Source organism: Anoplophora glabripennis, unplaced genomic scaffold, assembly GCF_000390285.2.
Source record: "Anoplophora glabripennis isolate ALB-LARVAE unplaced genomic scaffold, Agla_2.0 scaffold12, whole genome shotgun sequence".
Taxonomy (NCBI): domain Eukaryota; kingdom Metazoa; phylum Arthropoda; class Insecta; order Coleoptera; family Cerambycidae; genus Anoplophora; species Anoplophora glabripennis.
Window position 1 is genome coordinate 1,932,993 of NW_019416512.1, and position 21,348 is coordinate 1,954,340.

Below are 21,348 nucleotides of genomic sequence, written 5' to 3' on the forward strand. Positions count from 1 at the left end.
TGTTAAAAAGAGACAAGAAAAATAAAACGAATAAACGAAAACGTAACCCTTTGCATAGATCTTTTGAAGAAAAGAGAATACGTTATAGCAACAAAAATAAGAATGATTTATAGATATCGTTTTCTTTTGTTTAGAAAGTAGAGTATTCTACAAGTCTTATTGCATTCTCAATCTTCTAGGCTGTTATCTCATCTCTCAGCACAAAGAGTATATGGATGCGTGGGTTTTATAGGTGGTACAGGTGAATGAATAAATATGTGTGTTCATGCATGAACGACTGCATAGAAAGATGTAACACGAATTATGCCATGAAAATGGCATTTTGATCTATTTTCTGTTTTTGAATGAAATTGGACCAGCTTGTCTGACTCTATGATGATAAATTGCAACTAAACGAGTGAAAAATCATACGTCTAGTGAGCTGGTAGAATAATTTGATTTTTTATAACTTTCGTCGATCGTAAATGACGTTTTTTTTGAATTTTCACCAGTTTTTTGAATTTTTCCGAAAACTCAGAGCCGTTGGGCCAAATCTGAAGGCAGATTCTGATTCAGCGGAAAAAAATACATGGAAATACATGGGTCTGAATACCAGATCCGATACTTTTTTTTTTGTGGGGCTGTGTTATTAAAAATTTCTATTTTATCAAGTTCAAATATCTCGGAAGCCAATGACATGTTGGGAATTATTTCTATTACGAAAATTGATCAGAATTTAATGGTTTTTCGAGTCACCGAAAAAATTATGTGGTTTGGTTATTTGTGAAATCTATAATGCTATGAAATATTACGCCATTTTTACTCAGCAATGAAGTCTTTTGTGTGCACTTTACAACATATTTTGCAGACCTTAGATAACCCTTTTGGTTTTAGAGATATTCTGAGTAAATTGGTCTACTGGCTGAACAAATACCAAGCTGGTTGTCACATCGTCATATTCTCAGCGTTGCAAGGGGTTTATTGCTTCAGTTCTCAGAAGAAATCTGAGACTAAGCCCTCTGACTGGTATTTATATTTGCTATGCGCCATAGACTAGTGGACAAAGCCAATATACCAACCAGAGGAGTTAATCTCCAGTTTCAAAGCTTCTTCTGAAAGAGGTAGCGATATGTCTCTCGAAATGTCAAGAAGACTGAATCGTTCAGCCATTTATAAAGCAAATAAACTTCTGGTCGTTTGCAATTTAGATTTCAAATACTTTTCCACTTAAAAACAATCTATAAAATATAAAACTTAAGCAAGGATAGAACTAGAATTTCATCGCTTAATGTTTAATTTGCTAAAAACTGATATACTGTAGACAGCATGAGCTTTAAAAGTAATTAGTATCCATAAGGACCATCGATGCAGAAAATTCCTCGAAGGACGCATCCTAGCACCACCCTCCCAGCTATAATCGCTTAGGAAGCCGAAATCAGCCACGGTGACGATAGTGGATTTATTGTTTTCGACGGGGCGCCGACTCATTGATAGTGCGTTACTGTAAAAGCCAGCCTCGAATTCCTTCAAGGATGTGCTGATGTGGAATTCGGGGCAATTATCCCCTTTCACAGGACTGGTGTATTAGCATTAAGGAATGCAATTACTAAGTGTCTGTTCTACTTAACCCTCCGACCCAGGGAAAACGTTACGCAATATAGCCTTGCAGGAGGTGACGCTCGAAGGACTCGGAGATGGTTAGGTATACTTCTGATTTTATGTACGTTTCTGTGTAGTTCAATTGCAGTCTGTGGTTTTGTGGATCACCTAATCGATGTATGATGCTAGAATCATACAGAGCACTACATTAGCTATGCGCTATACATGTTAAGATGTTTATCGACCGGCAAACATATTGCGAACTGTTCGTATGTTGTTACAAATCTGCTTGCAAACAGCAGTTCTACGCTGACGTCCACAAAAATGATTTTTTATGTGCTCGCGGTTACGTTACCAAACTTCAGTTTAGCTGAAATATTGGTGTCAATTTTGTCCCATTTATAGAGTGAAAGATGAAAAAGTTATTATGTTTATTAATTTCGGCAAGAAAATTGTTATGGAGTGTTAAATATTAAAAAGAAACAAAAACATGGCGAGTGAAAAAATTTGAAAGAAAATTAAGTTATTCAAAATCGATAATTGACATACTCTCTCATCACTAGTCAGAGTAACCTCGATTACCTTGCAATTCGGATGATTCGGATTTTTACTACACCTTCGAATTTTGAAAAAATCACAATAATGGCGAAAAGCGCCTCTACCACCATCAGAATCCTAGACCGAGCGTTCAATATACCGCCTAGGACATCCTGCATTCCCCAAAGAAATGACCTCATAGGCAGAGGGCCCGAGGACAAAAAATCTCATGCCAGTTTCGAATTTCACTAAGCGAAGCGCCGAGGAAACAATTTCACGGAGCCTACAAAGAAGACGTTCAATCGTCTACCCCTGGTAAGGTTCCTGGTAAGACAGCGCAAAATCAGTTACACGATATTTTTACATAATACCTACTGCCAATTTTTTATGTATGCTTTGTAGACAAAAGTAGATAATATGCGACACAAAACGACGTTTTAAAATACAGGGTGTCCCGAAATTAATACAACAAAATTTGGTCACAGATTCTTAAGACAAATTTAGGGGACCTGTATTTTTTCTTTTTGCCAAGTGGCCCCCTCTTTCGAAGTTACAGCCCCTTGAAATCCGCCCCTAAGAATAATCTTTTTTTATATCTCAGAACCCTGCTGTTTTACGAGAATCACTAAATTTGGTACACCGGGATTTATGACGTGGAATCTGATGGTGCTACGCTTTTTGGAGGGGAACTCCCTTAAGACAATTTTTCGTGGACCCCCTCTTCTTTGGAGCCAAAAAAATTTGGTCGCATATTTAAATTTCTTAAAAATTATCAGTCCACTAGAAAGCTATTAAATTTAGAAACTTTTTGTCTCTTTATAATTTTTTCGTAAAACGCAATGTTTTCGAGATAAATGTCAAAATGCGATCGAATACATATCGTGATTCGCCATTTTCCTCAAAAACATTGCGTTTTATGAAAAAAATATCGAGATAAAAAAGTTTCTAAATTCAATGGCTTTCTAGCTAACTCATAATTTTTAAGAAATTCAAATTTGCGACCAAATTTTAGTTCCCAAAAAGCGTAGTACTATCAGATTCCACATGTCATACAGCCCCTGTGTACCAAATTTAGTGATGCTCGTACAACAGGTTTCTGAGATATAAAAAAGACTATTCTTAGGGGCAGATTTAATGGGGGCTGTAACTCTGAAAGAGGGGGCCACTTTTCAAAAAGAAAAAATACGGGTCCCCTAAAGCCTTAAGAAACTGTGACCAAATTTTGTTGCATTAATTTCGGGACACCCTGTATATACCCAGGAATCAAATTTGAAACAATTAATGGCTGTTTTTAATATAAGTAGGAATACAGTTGGTTCCAAAAAATGTACAACAGAATACGTCGGACACCTACGCTATATACGAGGTGATTCAGAACTTACAAAAAAAAATGTTTGAATTTACAGGGGTCTCTTATAAATACAATTTTGGAAAAAAATCAAAAAGGGCAATTCGGCAATGATTTAAAAATACACTTCTGCACGGCATTGGAAACTGGTCCAGTGTAAAACCTAACCTTGAACCGGTACGGCGGCAATGTGAAATAAAAAATTAACGGACAAAAAATTGAAAAAATTTCTTTCCTAAGGAAAGAAATAAATAAATTCTATAACACCAATTTTATATCAGCAAATTCAACTGCTTTTGCCGCTGTTGTTATTAATTAATAAAATTAATTTATGATTTTAATTAATAAAATAATTTAATATATTTGTTTTTACAATGGTTCAAAATTTCGCTCACCGACGTGTAAACCCATTTGGACCCCTCTTACTCAGTTTCTATAAACTAACACAAATGTTGTCTTGCTTCACCATAAATTAAAACCATATCCATCAACTCGGAGTTGCTATACACACAAGCCTTTTTTGACACTTGAACAACTAATGTAAACACTATCGCAAAAACGTTAATACTAAAATCGGATTTCAGTATTCGGAATCGCCTGGAGCCACGTGAAGAGAGAGCGCATTGCGCACAGCACACAACGCGAATGACGCTAGAGACTACAGTAACCCAGCGATGTAAGGATAATTTACGATGACTCCATTTTTCATGATGCATCTATTGACGAATTTTTTTGGATAAATTGTGAATCACCCTGTATACACAGTGATAGATACGCCGATGCAGATTGATTTTCGACATATTTAAAACGTCATCGTCGCTGATACTGATCGTTGTTTATACTGTTTTTAAGGGAAATACTATTTTTTACAGGAATTTATTAAAAAATAATTGTTACCCGGTAGTCCAGCACTTATACAAGACATAAGGATTGTCTATACTATTAAATACTGTTGATATATTTTAAGCAAATAAATAAAAATAAACTTAAGCAGTGATGAATATCGACAGTTCAAGTCCTTGCTGTTATTGCACAATATTATTGTGCATTATTATTCACCCTTAAGTGTCTTGATCAATTTATTGTCTGAAAAATTGATAAATCCAAAACACATTTTAAAGAATATTGTTAAACTCAAAATTCTTGGGTAAAACACAAATATCTAGTCGCTTTCAATGTATGCAGTTATAGAAAATATAGGCAATAGAACATTTCAAATCTTCCGTCATATAAAAAAAAGGGATTTGTTGTCTTCAGTAATATTTCTATTAAAGGATTATTTTCAAATGTCAAGACAAGCAAGTCAAACATATCAGGTCAATAGAATACAACTACAGTAATTTGAGACTTTCACTAATCCCACTTCTGAGGTTAACAGAAATTTCATTAATAAAATTACCATTTTAAAATATGTTAGGAATTGATAGTATACATAGTTACATAACTTAAAATTTTGATCATAAATACGTCCGAATTAGTCTTATTTAGAAAAAATATATAAAAACTGCTGCAATTGTATTTACTGTGGACAAAGATCATTAATTATTACCCACAACTAAACCTCTCTAATACTAATAATAATTTTGTCGATATAACTTATCGACATCACATAAGTAGACTATTAAATATTTTTTAATATCCAGTTCGAAGGACCAAAAATTAATATTCTATTAATATAACGTGTTGAGTGTTTCTTAATACAATTCCTTATTGGCTATTATCACATTTAACTTTGAGCATATGGTCTGAAACTGTTATTTAGATATTCAGATACAAAATTTGTAATAAGGGTTATATACACAAGGAAGTGAGAAGGATAAATAAGGGATTCAAGATTTTGCCTGCACTTTATTTCTTAAAAATAACTAGAACAGTTTATATACAAAAGCAGTCTTTATATAAAAAAAAAGTTAAATACTCTATAAATTAACATTCATAAACTTTATTTTTCACTACTCACCATCAAATTAGGAAGTTTTTTCAAAAACTCAACGTGGAGCTCCAAAAGCGTATTTACGTTAAGTCTCCCACTAACAAATTTGAACATTTCCACCATGATTTGTTGTTGGTTTTCCTCGTTCTGAGTGCCGATACAATCCTGAAAAATGCCAACTATCTCGTTGGGAGATTTAACACGAACCAAAATGTCTTTTCTCAAAGTTACTTCAGCCTCATTACCATATGAATCTAATATTCTGTCGAAAAACTCTGTCAGGTTGGTACTCTGCAACCTCTGAACAACGATATCGCTCAATTGTACGACAGATATTCGATTTAAGTAACTAAAAATATCGCTCGGATTTTCTATAAGCGGAAGAAGACACTGGTCTATAACATCTTGTCTGCTGAAAACATTCTTACTTATGGTCTCTTCGAGGCCTGTTTTAATGTCATCTAGTGGTCGCGTTTCAAAGACGTCAGAGAGAGATCGCTTCTCAAGGGACTGCTTCATAATGCATGTGAAATAAACCGATTCTTCTCCGGGATCTTCGATTGTACTTGTTAACATTTTCAGTGTGCTTGGAAGACCAATTTTTTTTATTATATGTTTGATGATAACCTTAAAATCAGAATCTGAGAGGAAATCTTCAACTTCAAGTTTATACTGAGTTTTGACAAGACCAAGAATTTGTTGTTTTTCAGTGGAAGATAAGATCATTTTGAGGAGTTCTTCAAATGTTCCCTGTAAAGTTAATAAAACACTATCTGAACTGAACTACCAAAATTTACAATACAATTACTATATGTTATTTTTATACAGAGTGGTCCATTAGTCTAGAAAAGTATAGCTTTATTATTCAAAACAGACAAAAAAACTGTTCAAATAAAAATTGGAGTCGGTTAAAAAAATCCTTCAAATATACAGGGTAAGAAATAAAAGCGTGGCTGTCAAAATACAAGATTTTTTAACGTAGGTATTTGAAAATGTCATAAATTACACTACCACACAAAATAAAATGTGGTCTGTACTTTTCTTGCGACCTGTTATCCGTAGTAGTTTTGCCTCCTTATCACGAATCCGGTGTCAGAATTGAGCTATCACTTCACAGGAATTTCCTAACCTCAAAAAACAGGTCAAACAGTAAAAATTCACAAAAAAGTGCTAGGAAAAGTAGAAATTTTTTTTTCTATATTCAAATGTTCATTTACATGGTTAAGACCCCGCCGAACGTGAATCCACGGTCGGAATTGATGGTTCTTTTTTTAACCTAAAAAAACGGGTCAATTAAGGTCAGATATCACGAATTTTCAAAAAATAACAGATTCGCGCCAAATTTGGTAACGGGGGTTTTCGCTGGTCACGGATCCGAGGTCAATTTTGCAAATTTCAAGATGGCGGATCCAAGATGGCCGACCAAATTTTCAAAAAATAACAGATTCGCGACGAATTTGGTATACGGGGGTTTTCGAGGTCAGTGATCACGAATCCGAGATCAGCTTACAAAATTCGTTGTTAAAAATTTAATCAGTTACCTATGTACTTTAAGAAGGTTAAAACATGATTGAGTAGGTACTCAAGTTATAGGGCAAACAGAAATATTACAAAATGAATTTCACAATTCTGATCTCGAATTCGTAATCAGTGATCCCAAAAATCCCCGTATACCAAATTTGACGCGAATGTTATTTTTTTAAATTTGATCGACCACCTTGGATCCGCCATCTTGAATTTGGCAAAATTGACCTCGTATCAGTGATCAGCGACCCCGAAAACCCCCGTATACCAAATTTGGCACGAATGTTATTTTTTCATCCACCATCTTGAATTTTGAAAAACTGACCTCGGATCGATGATCAGCGACCCCGAAAACTCCCGTACACCAAATATGGCGCGCGAATATTTTGAAAATTCGTGATATCTGATCTTAATCGACCCGTTTTCTTGAGGTTAGATAAAGAACCATCAATTTTGACGGCGGATTCACGTTCGGCGGGGTCTTAACCATATAAACGAACATTTGAATATAGAAAGAAAAATTTTTGTATTTTTTCTAGCACTTTTTCGTGAATTTTTGCTATTTTTGACGTGTTTTTTGAGGTTAGGAAATTCTTGTGATGTGATAGCTCAATTCTGACACTGGATTCGTGATCAGGAGGCAAAAATACTATACTGGATAACATATGTCGCATGAAAAGTAGACAACTTGTTTTTTGTGTCGCTGTGTTATTGCACGTGGTAGTATAAACAGTTTTACATCTGGCCGGATGATTGGTGTCAAATTATTTACAAAAATTCGTTAAATTTTTCAGAGAACATAACCTATTAAAATTTGTTTTTAATTGATAACGTTTAGAACCAAAATATTTTACAAAGCCTAGCCTCCTAGACTCCAAATCTATAAAACATTCATTATTACTTACCAGGTCTTTTTATAGCCACGGAGAATTTATAAATTTCAAACAAAATTGTATCCAATTCTTAAATGCAACATCTTGCGTTTAAGTGTATAATATTAGAAATATTTCTATTCTGTTTTAATTGAGACATTTTTATAATTATTTTCACTAAATTTGAAGATATTTTAAATTTTTTATAAATGACCTTCGCAATAACCAAGAACTGTTTGTGCGAGTGCGTTATAACTTCAACAGACATATTAGGTCATGCTTGCAGCAAAATGGAAATTATTTCGAGAATATTCTTTAAATTTAATTTTGCATTTCTTGTTTTTCGTTTGTATTAAACTTTATTTCAGATAAATAACTTTACCTAATACATGTCTCATAGTCATAAGTTATCAAACATTTTTCATTAATTAATAGCAAATTATTCTTAATGTTATTATTAAATTACCAGCTTATTGGCAGAAAGTGTCAATTTCTTAATATGATAAATAACAATTTATTTGTTATGACATCCGCCTACTTTATTTTTACAAATTTTCGCAATTACCCCTTTAGTGAAAGATGACGCATCTAATTTTTTTAGTAGAAAACTATCGGTTTTATCGAAACATTACAAGAGGTAAAAAAGTTGCGCAATAAATCAGCCTTCTCAATAAATATTTTTAAATAAATAATTTGCTACATATAAAAAATTTCTAATAAAATATTGCAATGGGGTTGACTGTTTCACTTCTTTATAAAATATGCCAATGATCGAAAAAATTTTGAAAAGTTGTTTCTTTATTAGTAGGATGCTCATACCAAGCTTACTGGTACCATTTTTGCTACTTCATTTAAAAACACCCTGTATATCACCTTAAAAGGAAAACGCCAATTTACAAAACACTCTGTATAAAATTTATGTGAAGACATAAATAACCCTTACCTCGGTTTTTGATTTTTCTATCAACTGCCTAAACTCAGCTTTAGGGTCCAATTTCTTGGGAGACGTTTTCTTAATCACGCCCAGCCTCTTACTTTCCTCAATCCCATTTACTTTAGGTGGTTCTCCATTCTCCGACTCCTCCCTCTTGAACTTATCAATGTTCTTCTTATAATAACTATCTAACGCCTTATAGACATTAGGAACGACTGGGACTTTAAAAGGGAAACGGTGGATTTCCGCTTCGCTCTGCTTGGCCAGATCTCCTATCGTTTTAATCTCCTTGTTTTTCAATTTGTTCATCAACGTGGTTATGAACATGGGGCTGGTAACCCGTTTGAGTATCAAGATAACGTTCTCCTGGCAATCCACCAATTTGGGGTAGATCGGTTTGTCTTTCTTCAACATTAGAGGGTTCACCATCTCCAAACTGGGTTCTGTTTCGAAGTTTTCTGTCTCTGTCAGCTTTTCGGAGCTTGACGACTCATCGGGAGAACCCGAAGCTCTATGAACTTGTTCTTCCTCGGTCACTGATTGTATAAACTCGTCAAAGACCGGATTAGCTTCTGAAACGCGATTGTACTCGTCTTTGATGAATAGTTTCTTCGAAGTGAGGCAAGGATCGCTGAAGTTCACTCTCTTTCTCTAAAATAATTTTAAATCAGCATTTAGTTTATATTCACACATTAACGCATATTTTATACATTTAGGAACCGATATCCCAAAAAAAAATGTAACATTAAATATTTTGATAATTTGAAAATGCGGCGCCCAACGTGGGTCACTTTGACGAGAATATTTTAACACAAACTCTGAGTTAAATACCTGGGAGTAATTTTTGATCAACAATTAACCTTCATTGATCACAATAATTACTCTACTGTAAGATCATCCGAATTATTAGGTTTCATTATTCACAGTTGTAAAAAAAATGTGTTTATAAACATGCAACATTACATTCTTGAAAGAGATGTTGTTATTTTGACTGTTACTGACCTTCGCGCAAGGAGAAATTCCGTCAGACTCTGAACCATCCGACATTTTCCTCTTCAAAATGCTGCTCCTCGGTACAGCCATTGGACTAGGCACCTCCCTCGAAAACGTCAAGAGATCTTCTTCCTTCACATCTCTGCTAGCCTCCTCGGAACTAGGATTTTGGTTGAAATTGGACATCAACTTTTTGATTCTGGCTGTAGATGGAGACATTGTCACACTCCGTTTCTTAATAAATAACCTGTGGGTCATCGGCGAGCTGACATTCACCATATTCAAAAGTCTGGAAGCTCTCTCCTGAATGGTACTGTCTTTTGCGGACTTCGTGCTTCCGATATCGGGCATGTCTAGTTTCTTGTGACAAACTTCTTCAACTCGGCAGGTATCATCTTCTGGTTCATTTGGTTGGTGTTGTGTTTCTTCAATTTGGAGAGGAGTGTTATCAATTTTGTCGTTTTGTTGGTCCGGTACATCTTTAGGAGCAACTGTGTCAAAATTCCGTTCAACTTTGTACGGAACTTCTTCCATCTTCATAGAAATGGGTTCGTTTTGTCGGGAACCCTTATCAGCTTGGTTTGGAATCCGTTCTAATTCCGTGAGAATATCGCCAAGAAGGACAGGCATCTCTCCATTTTCGTTCAGGTTTACCAATTGCCTGTCTTGGTTCACAAACTCTTCATTATCTTGGTGTTTTTCGACATTTCCTTCTAACATTAGTTCTAGCATCTTCTCTTTCTCAATTTTGTCCAATTCTTCCATATCCGCCTTGAAGTTGATTGAAATGGGCACTCTGTTGTCTTCAGGTTCGCCATCATCTGAACTACATTTGGAATTTATAGGAGAAATATCCAATGTATTGTTCAATAGTTCGGAGGTTCTGTTAGGGGTCTCCTTGGTCACCGGCGAAGATGGAAGGCTGCTACTTGCTTTTGATATTGGTGATTCTAAAATAAAAATAAAAAATGAAAATTTTTAGAACTCCCCTGGGGGGTATCCCATTAATGTTTAAGTACAAGATATTACTCTTCATAGGATGGCACTGTGATGAAAAGACATTTTTTTATTAAAGACAAATGATAGGAAAGTCACATTTTTTAACAAGCATAAAAAATCTTTAAAAAGAAATTATATCATCATATCATATCATATCGTCTTTAAATCATAAAAAGAACGTCTCGGCAACTTGGGATGAGTAAATCGAAAATTTGAAAAGTTCTACATAAGGATGGTAGAAATCCGTACCATTTACAACCTGTGCAAAATTTAATTCCGGGAGATGTAGACACCTGAATTTTTGTTAGTGGTTGTTTTAAAGTCACAACATAATCCAGAATTCTTACTAGAAATACTTTGGACCGATGAAGCTATGTTCACAAGGCGAAGGATTGGTGAATTTTCACAATATTTAGTTACAAGAAAATCCTCATGAAATTTGGACAAGATCTTTTCAACACGAATTTTCTGTGAGAGTGTGGCTCGAAATAATTCGGACCTTTCTTCTTGTCACCCCATCTAAATTCCCAGTCATTCCTAAACTTTCTAGAAAACCATTTATTTGAATTATTAGAGGATGTTCATTAAATATAACACAAAATAGCTGGATACAAATGGATGGTGCTCCTGCGCATTTTAGAAGAATAATACAAGAATGACTTAATCAAAATTATATGGGGCGATGGATAGGTTGAAGATCAAATACCAATGTCAACCATAGTAGTGCAGAGAATTCAATGTCTTGGCCAGCCAGATTGCCAGATCTAAACCCCGAACGGCGAATCTTAGGGAAAAAATTCAAGTTACCTTTTTTACATATTTAGTGCATTAGAATATAAATCTGTTACAATAACTTCTAAAAAATACAGTGGCATAGTTTTGTTTATAAAAAGAGAACGGCCCCTGTCCAGTTGTACACCACTGGTTGAACCTTTAGAGCTCGTATTTTAAGGAATGCAAGGCCTACTGTCATACATTATCTGTACCAAATTTTATTGAGATCGGTTAATAGATTTCGGAGATATAAACAAAAAATCATTTTTTTTTAACAACGTCAACACCCTGTATCTCTAAAACGAGGCCGTTCCAGACCTATGTTTATAAGGCAAACACGTATTATTTTAAAGAGATCCATCCGCCCTCGAATTTTCCTGCATAAAATTCGGACCACCCTGTATATGCACACACAAATGTAATATGTATGTATCTATGTACCAATCTCTTTATTAATAAACAATTAAAAGTAACGTTTTATAATTTAATATCGTTACATTATACATACTCCATTAATTCGAATTTTTCAGTACTCCGGCACTCTTAGGTTTTTAATGGTGCCGGATTAATGAGATTTTACTGTATTTAATTAGTTAAACTTAATTTTTAAACCCTTAGGACTTTTCTTTATTAAGAACCATTTTTAAAAATAGAATTCATTATAGTGCAATATACAGGGTGTTTCAGGAGATGTACATACTTCAGTATGTTCAATTTTAAGCAAAAAATTTCCTATGAATTTAGGTCTGGAAACGCTTCGTTTAGGAAATACAGAATGTCAAATTAAAAAAAAATTATTACATTTCCTTTAATAACTCCCAACTACTTTGAGTTAAATTCATGAAATTTTGTATGCGGAGGTTTCTAGGGACGGGAAATTCAAATTTTATGGACGATTGGATTTACCAAATTACGTGAATCGCGTTTTCTTCTAAGTTGTCATTATCATTCTGAACAAGCAGATAATCAAAATGCTAATGAAAAAAATGTACATTACGCAAACAAGACTTGTATCCTTTCCACATTTAAAACGTATAGAATTTTCAACCAAGAGATTATGCCAGCAGATTGGAATTTTGTGAATAGATCAACGCTAATCGTCAACTAGTTCCAATGATACTTTTTATTGACAAAGCTGATACATAATTAGCACCCTAATACATAATTTGCATGCATCATCATCTTTAGATGAGTTTTTAACGGAAATGGCTGATCCTAGAGACTTCAATAAGGTGTACATTTCTTAAGTAGAAAAGATAGGGGAAAATTTCTCTTCCGAAATGACATACACTGTGGTACAAAAAAGTTGAAGCAATTTAAAAGGATCGTAATGGTTGCTTGTGGCGCCCTCTGGGAGATACAGCTAATCATCCATAAAATTTGAATTTCTTGTCCCAAGAAACTTCCGCATACAAAATTTTATGAATTTAACTCAAAGTAGTCAAGAGTTATTAAAGAAAATGTAATAAATTTATTTTAATTTGACATCCTGTATATCCTAAACGAAGCGTTTCCAGACCTAAATTAATAGGAAATTTTTTACTTAAAATTGAACGTAGAATAACATACTGAAGTATGTACATCTCCTCCTGAAACACCCTGTATTTAGTTTTAGACTGATACGTAAAATATTGAGATCTCTAAATGACATTTTTCAAAAGTTAGCTTAGATCGCATTAGTAATATGTATGAACTCTATGCAAAATTTAAGATTTATTATATCTGTATTAAATTTCAAAATTGTTTTTCACTTTGATACTGTTTATATTTAATTTATAAATGTTTTATAAATTTCCTGTAATTAGGAGAGTCCATTGAAAATAAACTATTATTAAATAATTTTCTTGACATATAACTTGGCAAACTTGCAAATTTTATTTGCAAGGTATGCAAATCAGCATTCGCTGACTTGACACTTCGCTCATGCATGCAGCACACCCAGGAATGAAGCTTTTCATCTGGGAAAATAGCCCTTTTTAGAGCTGAATTGTGGGAGTGAAAAAAGGTGCAGCTTTTAATATATAAGAATTATTTCCTTTTACATGTAGTCCAGGCGGTACTTGTTTCGGGTTGGGTAAAACGCATATGATCGGAGATTTTTGCTTTAACGGCTTCTAAATAACATCAGAAATGATAATATTTCTATGTAAATAAAAAAAAACGTGGGCTTAATTGTTATTGCAAAAAAGTATAAAAAAATAGCAAAAAAATTCATTTTTTTCTTGGATGTCTCGTCGACAACTTTGCAACTATTCGTTTCAGACAAAAATGGAAGAGGAAAAAAAGTTTTGTAATTAAATTTTTATCAAGATAGAGTTAGTAGTTGCAATTCGAAAAAATAATTATTGTTGTTGCAAATATCGGAAAAATCATTTAAAAAATTGCACAAAATGCTAGTTTATTTGTCAATTTTTTTCAGACACTTGAATAACACCTAGGATCTTCATACTTTTTCCAATTAAACTTCTTAGTGCATAGAATCATCACACCAAATTTCATCCAATTCGGTTCGATAGTTTTTACATAATAATTGTTTAATTTTTTTTATTTTTTTAAATTAAAGAATTTTCAAAATCAAATTTCTAAAAATCTAAAGCCTTTGAATACTTGAAAATTTCGCCACAAAAAGAAGAGCTCTCAAGCTTTAAAATGCTTTTTGAAAAATTCAAATCGGATGATTAGGTGAGCCGTGGTGATTGTTTAAACATTTTCGCAATTTTCACGCTTATAAACAATTGCAATAATTTAATGTTTTTTCAATTTTTTTTTTATTTTAAAATATGGTTTGAAAGTACTCGGAAAGGCGAGTATTTAAAAAAAAACCTGATGATCCGCCCATTATTTTCTGGTTATAGCCCGTTAAAGTTAACCCTTATTTACAGCAAAACTATAAGGGCTGTTTTTTAAACCAATAGGTTTGTTATTCCGAGTACTTTCCAGATATAAATTTTCAAAATTTGCAATCATGGACGTCCCATTTAAAATGTCACTCAAAGATATTCAAGACCACGTGAAATCAATGAGGTATCAGTGGTGGGGGGAGCAAACACACAGCGACTACGATCTGAATTCTCGAGTTCAAAATTGCGAAACTCGGAAAAATTTCACTTATCTCAGCGTCTAATGGACCAATTTCGATGATTTTTTTTTAAGTCAATGTATCGCAACTAAAAAATTCAATTATCATATTTTCAACTACATTTTATTATTACTTATTGGACTTTTGACATGCCGAAAACAGTTACTTTAAAAAATGATTCATTTATTATGTTTATTTATTTACTACGTTAATTTTCAAGACCAAAATATTTGCATGTTTCACCATGTTGTTGGTATTAATTAAGTATCCAAAAGATTCTTATACTTTTTTCATAAATAAAAAATAAATTTTAGATAAATATTTTAAAAGTAAACGAAAAAATTAAAATTATAATTATTCACAATTTATGTGAGTAATAATTTTTGAAAGACTTAGAAATTTATCGTACAACTAAAAATTAATACCAATTTTCAGTTGTTTATTTAAATAATTATTGTTTAAACAATTTTATAATATTTAAACAAACTTACTAGTATTACCTAAAATTTGAAAAGAACATTAAATTATTGCAATTGTTTATAAGCGTGAAAATTGCGAAAATGTTTAAACAATCACCACGGCTCTCCTAATCGTCCGATTTGAATTTTTCAAAAAGCATTTTAAAGCTTGAGAGCTCTTCTTTTTGTGGTGAAATTTTCAAGTATTCAAAGGCTTTAGATTTTTAGAAATTTGATTTTGAAAATTTTTTAATTTAAAAAAAATAAAAAAATTAAACAATTATTATGTAAAAACTATCGAACCGAATTGGATGAAATTTGGTGTGATGATTCTATGCACTAAGAAGTTTAATTGGGAAAAGTATGAAGATCCTAGGTATTATTCAAGTGTCTGAAAAAAATTGACAAATAAACTAGCATTTTTTGCAATTTTTTAAATGATTTTTCCGATTTTTGCAATAACAATAATTATTTTTTCGAATTGCAACTAACTCTATCTTGTTCAAAATTTAATTACAAAACTTTTTCCTCTTTCATTTTTGTCTAAAATGAATAGTTGTCGACGAGAAATCCAAGAAGAAAATGATTTTTTTTGTAATTTTTTTATACTTTTTTGTAATAACAATTAAGCCCACGTTTTTTTTATTCGCATAGAAAAATTATCATTTCTGATGTTATTTAGAAGCCGTTAAAGCAAAAATCTCCGATCATATGCGTTTTACCCAAGTACACCCTTTGTAAGACAGATACCACCTGGACTAATGGACAATTCTCGAAATCTATATTTATTTAAGTGGATGAATTTTAAAAACCTAACACCCCCATACATATTATTTGTAATTTAGAAAAACTTACACTTTCACTGTCTGGACTCATTTACATCGCAAATTATCTCTCAGTTCTAAACGAAAACTCTTACCTAAAACATCCTCCATTTCCATGGACAACTTCTGATGATCCGACAATTCTAATTTGATTTCGAACTCCCCCACCAACAGGTCTCCTGAGTGAGTTTGGCTTGGATCTATGCAAAGAGACCTGGTATCCATCCGACAAATTATCCTTTCCGACTCGGTCAGTTCGGGTTTCTTTGGCAGATCGAAATAAACGACAGGAGGGCGGATGTCCTGACTAACTGTAGAAAATTCGGACTGGGTCAGGGTGTCTTGGGTCTGGGTACTCTGTGTTTGAGTATCATGAGTTGTTACAGTTTGAGTCTCTGTCTCTTCTGCCCGACTTTCATCTTGTGTAATGTCTTGTGTCGATTCTTGTGTCACTGTTGTGTCTTGGGAGGTGTTAGCTTCAAGCTGAACCTCTCCAGCCTCGTCGAGTTTATTTTTCACTTGCTTGGTATCGGCAACGTCATGAATCGTTTCTCTGACTTCTTCTACATTTGCAGGGGTGGTTGGTTCGGCAACTTTATTTTCCTCTTCAATGTGTGCTACATATTCTTCCTTAAATATTTCATTTAAATTCTGTTTTATTTCAGGAAAATCGTCTTTGATCATTGTTTTCTGTTGCACCAATGTTTTCTCCTCGGATTTGTCTAATTTCTTTTCAGGAGAGCTGGTGTCGATAAGGCTTTTCTTTTTGGACGAATTGAAAGGTGTAATAAAAACGTGGAATTCTTGGGAACTCTCTATTATGTCTTCCGACTCCTCATCTCCGCTACTGTGTTTTCTTTTCTCTCCTTTATCATTATTTTCACTCATTTCTTCTTTACCAAATACTTTCTTTGGTTTTCCTCGATTTTTAGGAGTCTCGGGGCTGTCTTCTAGTTTTGAACTTGCATTTGATTTTGCTTTATCTTCCGACTTGCACTTCCAAAGCCTTCGCCCTCTGGATTTTGGAGTGTCAGGATGTTTAGGCTTGTTAAATTTATCTTCAATGATAATTCTGGAAGGATCTTCAATTACACTTTTAGTCTCTTGAACTGTTCCAATAGTTTTCCTTCTATTTTTTTCTGTCGCGGACTCAGACTCTTCAACATTCAATGACTTCCTCAACGTATATCTATGAGGAGACAGTTTTTCTTCCTTTTTCGCCATTTTGTTCGGAAAATCATCCAGTTTCTTTGGCTTCTCCCTTGTCCTAGTTCTCCTTGAAGCGGCCAAAAATTCCTCTGCCCCCACTATATCCATCCTCAACTTCTGCAACTCTGCCTCAATTTTCTGCTTTCTTCTTTTCTCTTTTTCTTCAGCCTCAGATTTGGCAGATCCTTCGACTACAACCGCGAGTGGATATGGTCGCTTGTCCACAGGTTCCTCTTGTTTGTTATGATCCAACTCTTCTTTATGTTCTAATTCCTTTGAGTTGCTTTCCTCTTTATTACCTCCACTTTCTGCTACTCTCTCTTCATGTATCATGGTTTCGTCAGGATCCAAGGTGTGCTGGCCTTCAGCAGTTTGTGGAGGTAATTTTTCATCGGCGTTTATTTCATTACTCGACACAGTTAATTCGTTAATGGCCTGTATCGCATCCCCGGAAATTATTTCAGAGGGTAGCATAGCATCCAGGAATAAATTGCCCTCAAAGTTTAAGTCCGTGTTTGGTATTAAGTCTTCGATAGTTTGTATAGGAGCTTCCGGGATTATCTCAGAACTCAGTGCCGCGTCAGGGAACACATTTGGCACATTAGTATCGCTGATGGCCTGCACTGGCAATTTTGGAATGATATCGGTAGGTGCTTGGAATAGATTTTCATCTTTCTTTTCCGTTGGAAAGCCATCAACATTGAATTGGTCCTGGATAACCTCAACGATAACCTTTCTCTTATCTTCGGGATCTTCCTGGTCAGTCTTTTCAAAACCTTTGGAAGAAGACGAAGAAGAAAACATGTCTTGGCTCGTGCTTTGCGACAAATCCTGATAGAGTGCAGGTATGTCTTCTCTTCTTTTTCTTAGTACCTCCTTTTGGTGATTGCTTAACTTCTCCGGTTGGAATTTCACTTCTGTGTCGATAGGGACGAAATCTGACGACTTCTCATCATTAATCGATGGTGAATTGCGAGGTGTTGTTTTTGATATATTTATCATTTTCCTGGGTTTAGGAATGATATTATTTAACTGGCTGCCTTTGATGTGGAGCGGAGATAAAGTTTCCAGGTCTTTACCGAACAACCGCAGGGAGGTAGGGTCGACATTTTTTCCTCTTTTTTGGGGAGATCGGGGAGAGCTTTTGGCCAGTTGAGCTATCCGTGCCGATCTACCAACAGGAGGAATAAATGTGGAAGTCAAATTGTCTTTCTCGATGTTCTCCAAATTCAACACCTGAAGCACTTTCTGCAATTCCTTAGCGTTGTAGCTGTTGGTGTCGCTTTCTTTGTTAAAGAGGTCTAACAGCAAGGAGGAAAGGTGTGTGGAAAATTTTAACCTTAAATTCGGAGAATTTTTCATAAATGTTGCCAAAGAATCAAGTAGTTTGTAACCCTTGTGGATACGTAGAATATGTTCGATGCAAGAGCAAATGTTGCCTATTAATTCATCGTTAGCGTCGTTTAAGTAACATTCTAATGACGGTTCGAAGTACTGCATCACCAATGCTGTTATTTTTTGTTCCTCTTCTGTTTTTAAGTTAGGTAGTTGTAGAATTTGGGATGAAACAATCATTATATTATTAACTGAAAAAAAAAAAAATTAAACAATAAATATTTATAACTTATTTTCATGATTAATATTTAGTTACCGAATTCCTTTGAGAATTTTGTTTCAAATTGGGACATCACATTTAATAAGGAAACAACGTCGGGATTCAGTAAAGGATTGCTTTTAAAAATATTCTGCAAGTCTTTCATAACATGGAGCTTCTTGTTTTCTGAATCTGTCGTTATTTTCCTGTACAGCTTCATCCAATGCAATACGACTTGCTGAAACACAGATGACGTCAATTCAAAACTATATGAATGTTGATCGAAATTTACTTTTTTTGTTACTTCATCCAAATGGTGCAGGTGGTAAGCCGGCCACATGAAAAAACTGTTAAAATCGCTGAATTGTTCAATTTGTTCTGTACTAAAATCTGCAACTAGCTCGTTAGCTAAACAGAGCCATATCTTAGCAGCATATGAAACGTTTTCTTTCAAAGGCTTCAGCTTTGTAAATAGTATCATTATTTCTTTTAAAATATTTATTTTATTTTCAACCATAAAAATTTTTGTGAACCAATGTGTTATGACTGCTTTGAACTTATCAACAACACTTAATGGACTAGAATGAAGAAAACATTTTTAAAAATAAATAATGTATGTAGTAGTGCACTTACAAATCATCTACAGTAAAAAGTATCCTTATCAATTGCTTTAGAATGTATTCCATGACTTCATAGACAAATTCCTCATCATAGGACATTAGGACAGTAAAAATCAGAATCAAAAGATCTTCGAAATAAGGATTTTCCCTGCTTTGCTACAAAAACCAAAATATTTTAAGATAGTTACAAGAAAATGTAGTAATTCTTACTGCAAGATAATTATCGAGAACATCCACAACTATCTGAAAATACCTCATCCTATTGGCTTCCGAGGTTGGTATAATTAGATTAAAAACGGATTTCCACAAACATTTTATCACCTAAAAAAATATAATAAACTCTATCGGAGACAACACTTGTTATTCATTCATTTACTGTTTCTCGTTTTGACTGTATATCCACTTCCTTTAAAAGCGTGCAACATTCCGCAACAGAATTTATAATAATTTTATAAAAACTTAATATATTTGTATAGTTTACAACAGGTTTTTCCAATTTTATAATATCTTCTGTCGATAAACATGACACAGTCTTTCCATGACTATGTCCTGAAAACCAAAAAAAGTCATTATTTATATGTTGTTTTATGAAAAATAAAACTTACCTATTATTTCTATCAATACTTTTGCACTCTTGGTCCAAATTTGTGGTACACTTTTACCTTGGCCCGTTTTACTTGCATCTTTGTTATCGCCAACTGGTCCGAAGCAAAATTCTAAAAATTCAGTGAGGCATAGCACCGCTTTATGCTGTAATTTTTCTAACAAATATGTAAAAACATCGAATCTCTTACAAATTACAACTTCTTGCTTCGAAAACTTCGCCTTCAATGGAGTTATTAGAAGTTTTATTTGTTTGGCACTACACATGTGATTCATATCTAGACTTGCATTGTCAATCAGTTCCTAAACATTTACGAGAAATAAGATCTAAGAATTTAAATAATGTATACATACCTTCCAACAATCATATCCCTTTAACCTCTGTTGAATTGATGAATTTCTGAAAGCAAATTCTACAACCCGTAACAGTCTATTTGTCAGGTCCATTGAGTAGTGAATGTGTTTGTCGCAAAACCTAACCAAAAATATCCACAAATTATGCCAATTAGGATAATCTTTGTCTCTCAGTTCTCCAATATTTATTACATACCTAAAAAATATACAATTCAAGAAATAGATAGTTAACATATATCTTCTGCTTACTCTGTGTTTACATGTCTAAGAAATAATTCCCGTTCCTCTGAACTTAACTCGCCTATAGATAAAACAGTTGACATCATAAATGCTATATCAATTAAAGCATCTCGAATCTCATTATTTGTATTTATCGCCATCATTGCAGGAATAACAGTATTAATAAAAAATATCTTACATCTATCTTTTGGTACAATGTTAACACATACGTCTTCTATAATATTTATGAGCTGTAAGAACAATAATATGCCTTGAATTGTTAAAAAATTATTCTTCTACTCACCTTATTTGTGTTTTGATTCCGCCAAGATGAAAGAATATTTGTAAAATTATACTTCTTTTCTGATATACAGTCCACAACCTTCTGTTTAATTGACTTTAATATACAGTTATGTATGAATTTGTTGACTGTATCCTCATGAAATATCTTGATCAGTTCGACTTGTATTTCCTCATTATTTAAGCATAACAAAAAGTTTAACATTTCAATTGCAGTTTTTCTTACATTTTCATCATTACTCGTCACATCTTTCTTGATCAGGACTATTTGATTCATGTATATGTTTCTATCCAATTTGAGACCTTTCTCTAGGAGTTTCTTTATAGAACATTGAGTTTCTTTGTACATTCTGCACTTCTCGTTGCCACTCATCGCTCTTTAAATCAACGTAAACAATTAAAAATGTAAAAGCAATTAGGTTTATATAAGGTCACAATACTACTTACAATATATAAATATAGACTATTAATTACTCTTTAACACAAAATATACACTTTTATAAATACTGTAAATATTCTATACATCACACATAAACATAAGTATCAAAATTGTTTAGAAAATGAAGAATACAGCGCGGGAAAGCGCGAAACGGGGA

At 33.6% G+C, this 21,348-nt stretch overlaps 1 protein-coding gene across 1 annotated transcript; it reads right to left on the reverse strand.

The window, feature by feature from the left end:
• Positions 1–5,309: 5,309 nt before the first annotated feature.
• LOC108903330 (telomere-associated protein RIF1) lies at positions 5,310–21,348 on the reverse strand. Its single transcript, XM_018705468.1, has 14 exons — positions 21,200–21,348; positions 20,757–21,129; positions 20,483–20,703; positions 20,234–20,429; positions 19,882–20,182; positions 19,653–19,825; positions 19,487–19,597; positions 19,290–19,432; positions 18,949–19,234; positions 18,714–18,894; positions 15,949–18,648; positions 9,729–10,669; positions 8,736–9,377; positions 5,310–6,146 (listed from the first exon to the last, which is right to left on the reverse strand). The coding sequence occupies exons 2-14, from the start codon at positions 21,123–21,125 to the stop codon at positions 5,406–5,408; spliced, it is 7,005 nt and encodes a 2,334-aa protein (XP_018560984.1). The 5' UTR covers positions 21,126–21,129; positions 21,200–21,348; the 3' UTR covers positions 5,310–5,405.

What these genes read in the sequence shown, in the direction of transcription:
- LOC108903330 (XM_018705468.1), bottom strand. Translation starts at nt 21,125, where the DNA reads ATGAGTGGCAACGAGAAGTGCAGAATGTACAAAGAAACTCAATGTTCT. An exon ending in AGTATTGATAGAAATAATAG is followed by an intron (nt 19,826 to 19,881) that starts GTAAGTTTTATT and finishes TTTGGTTTTCAG; the next exon opens with GACATAGTCATGGAAAGACT. An exon ending in TTCTCGATAATTATCTTGCA is followed by an intron (nt 19,433 to 19,486) that starts GTAAGAATTACT and finishes TGGTTTTTGTAG; the next exon opens with CAAAGCAGGGAAAATCCTTA.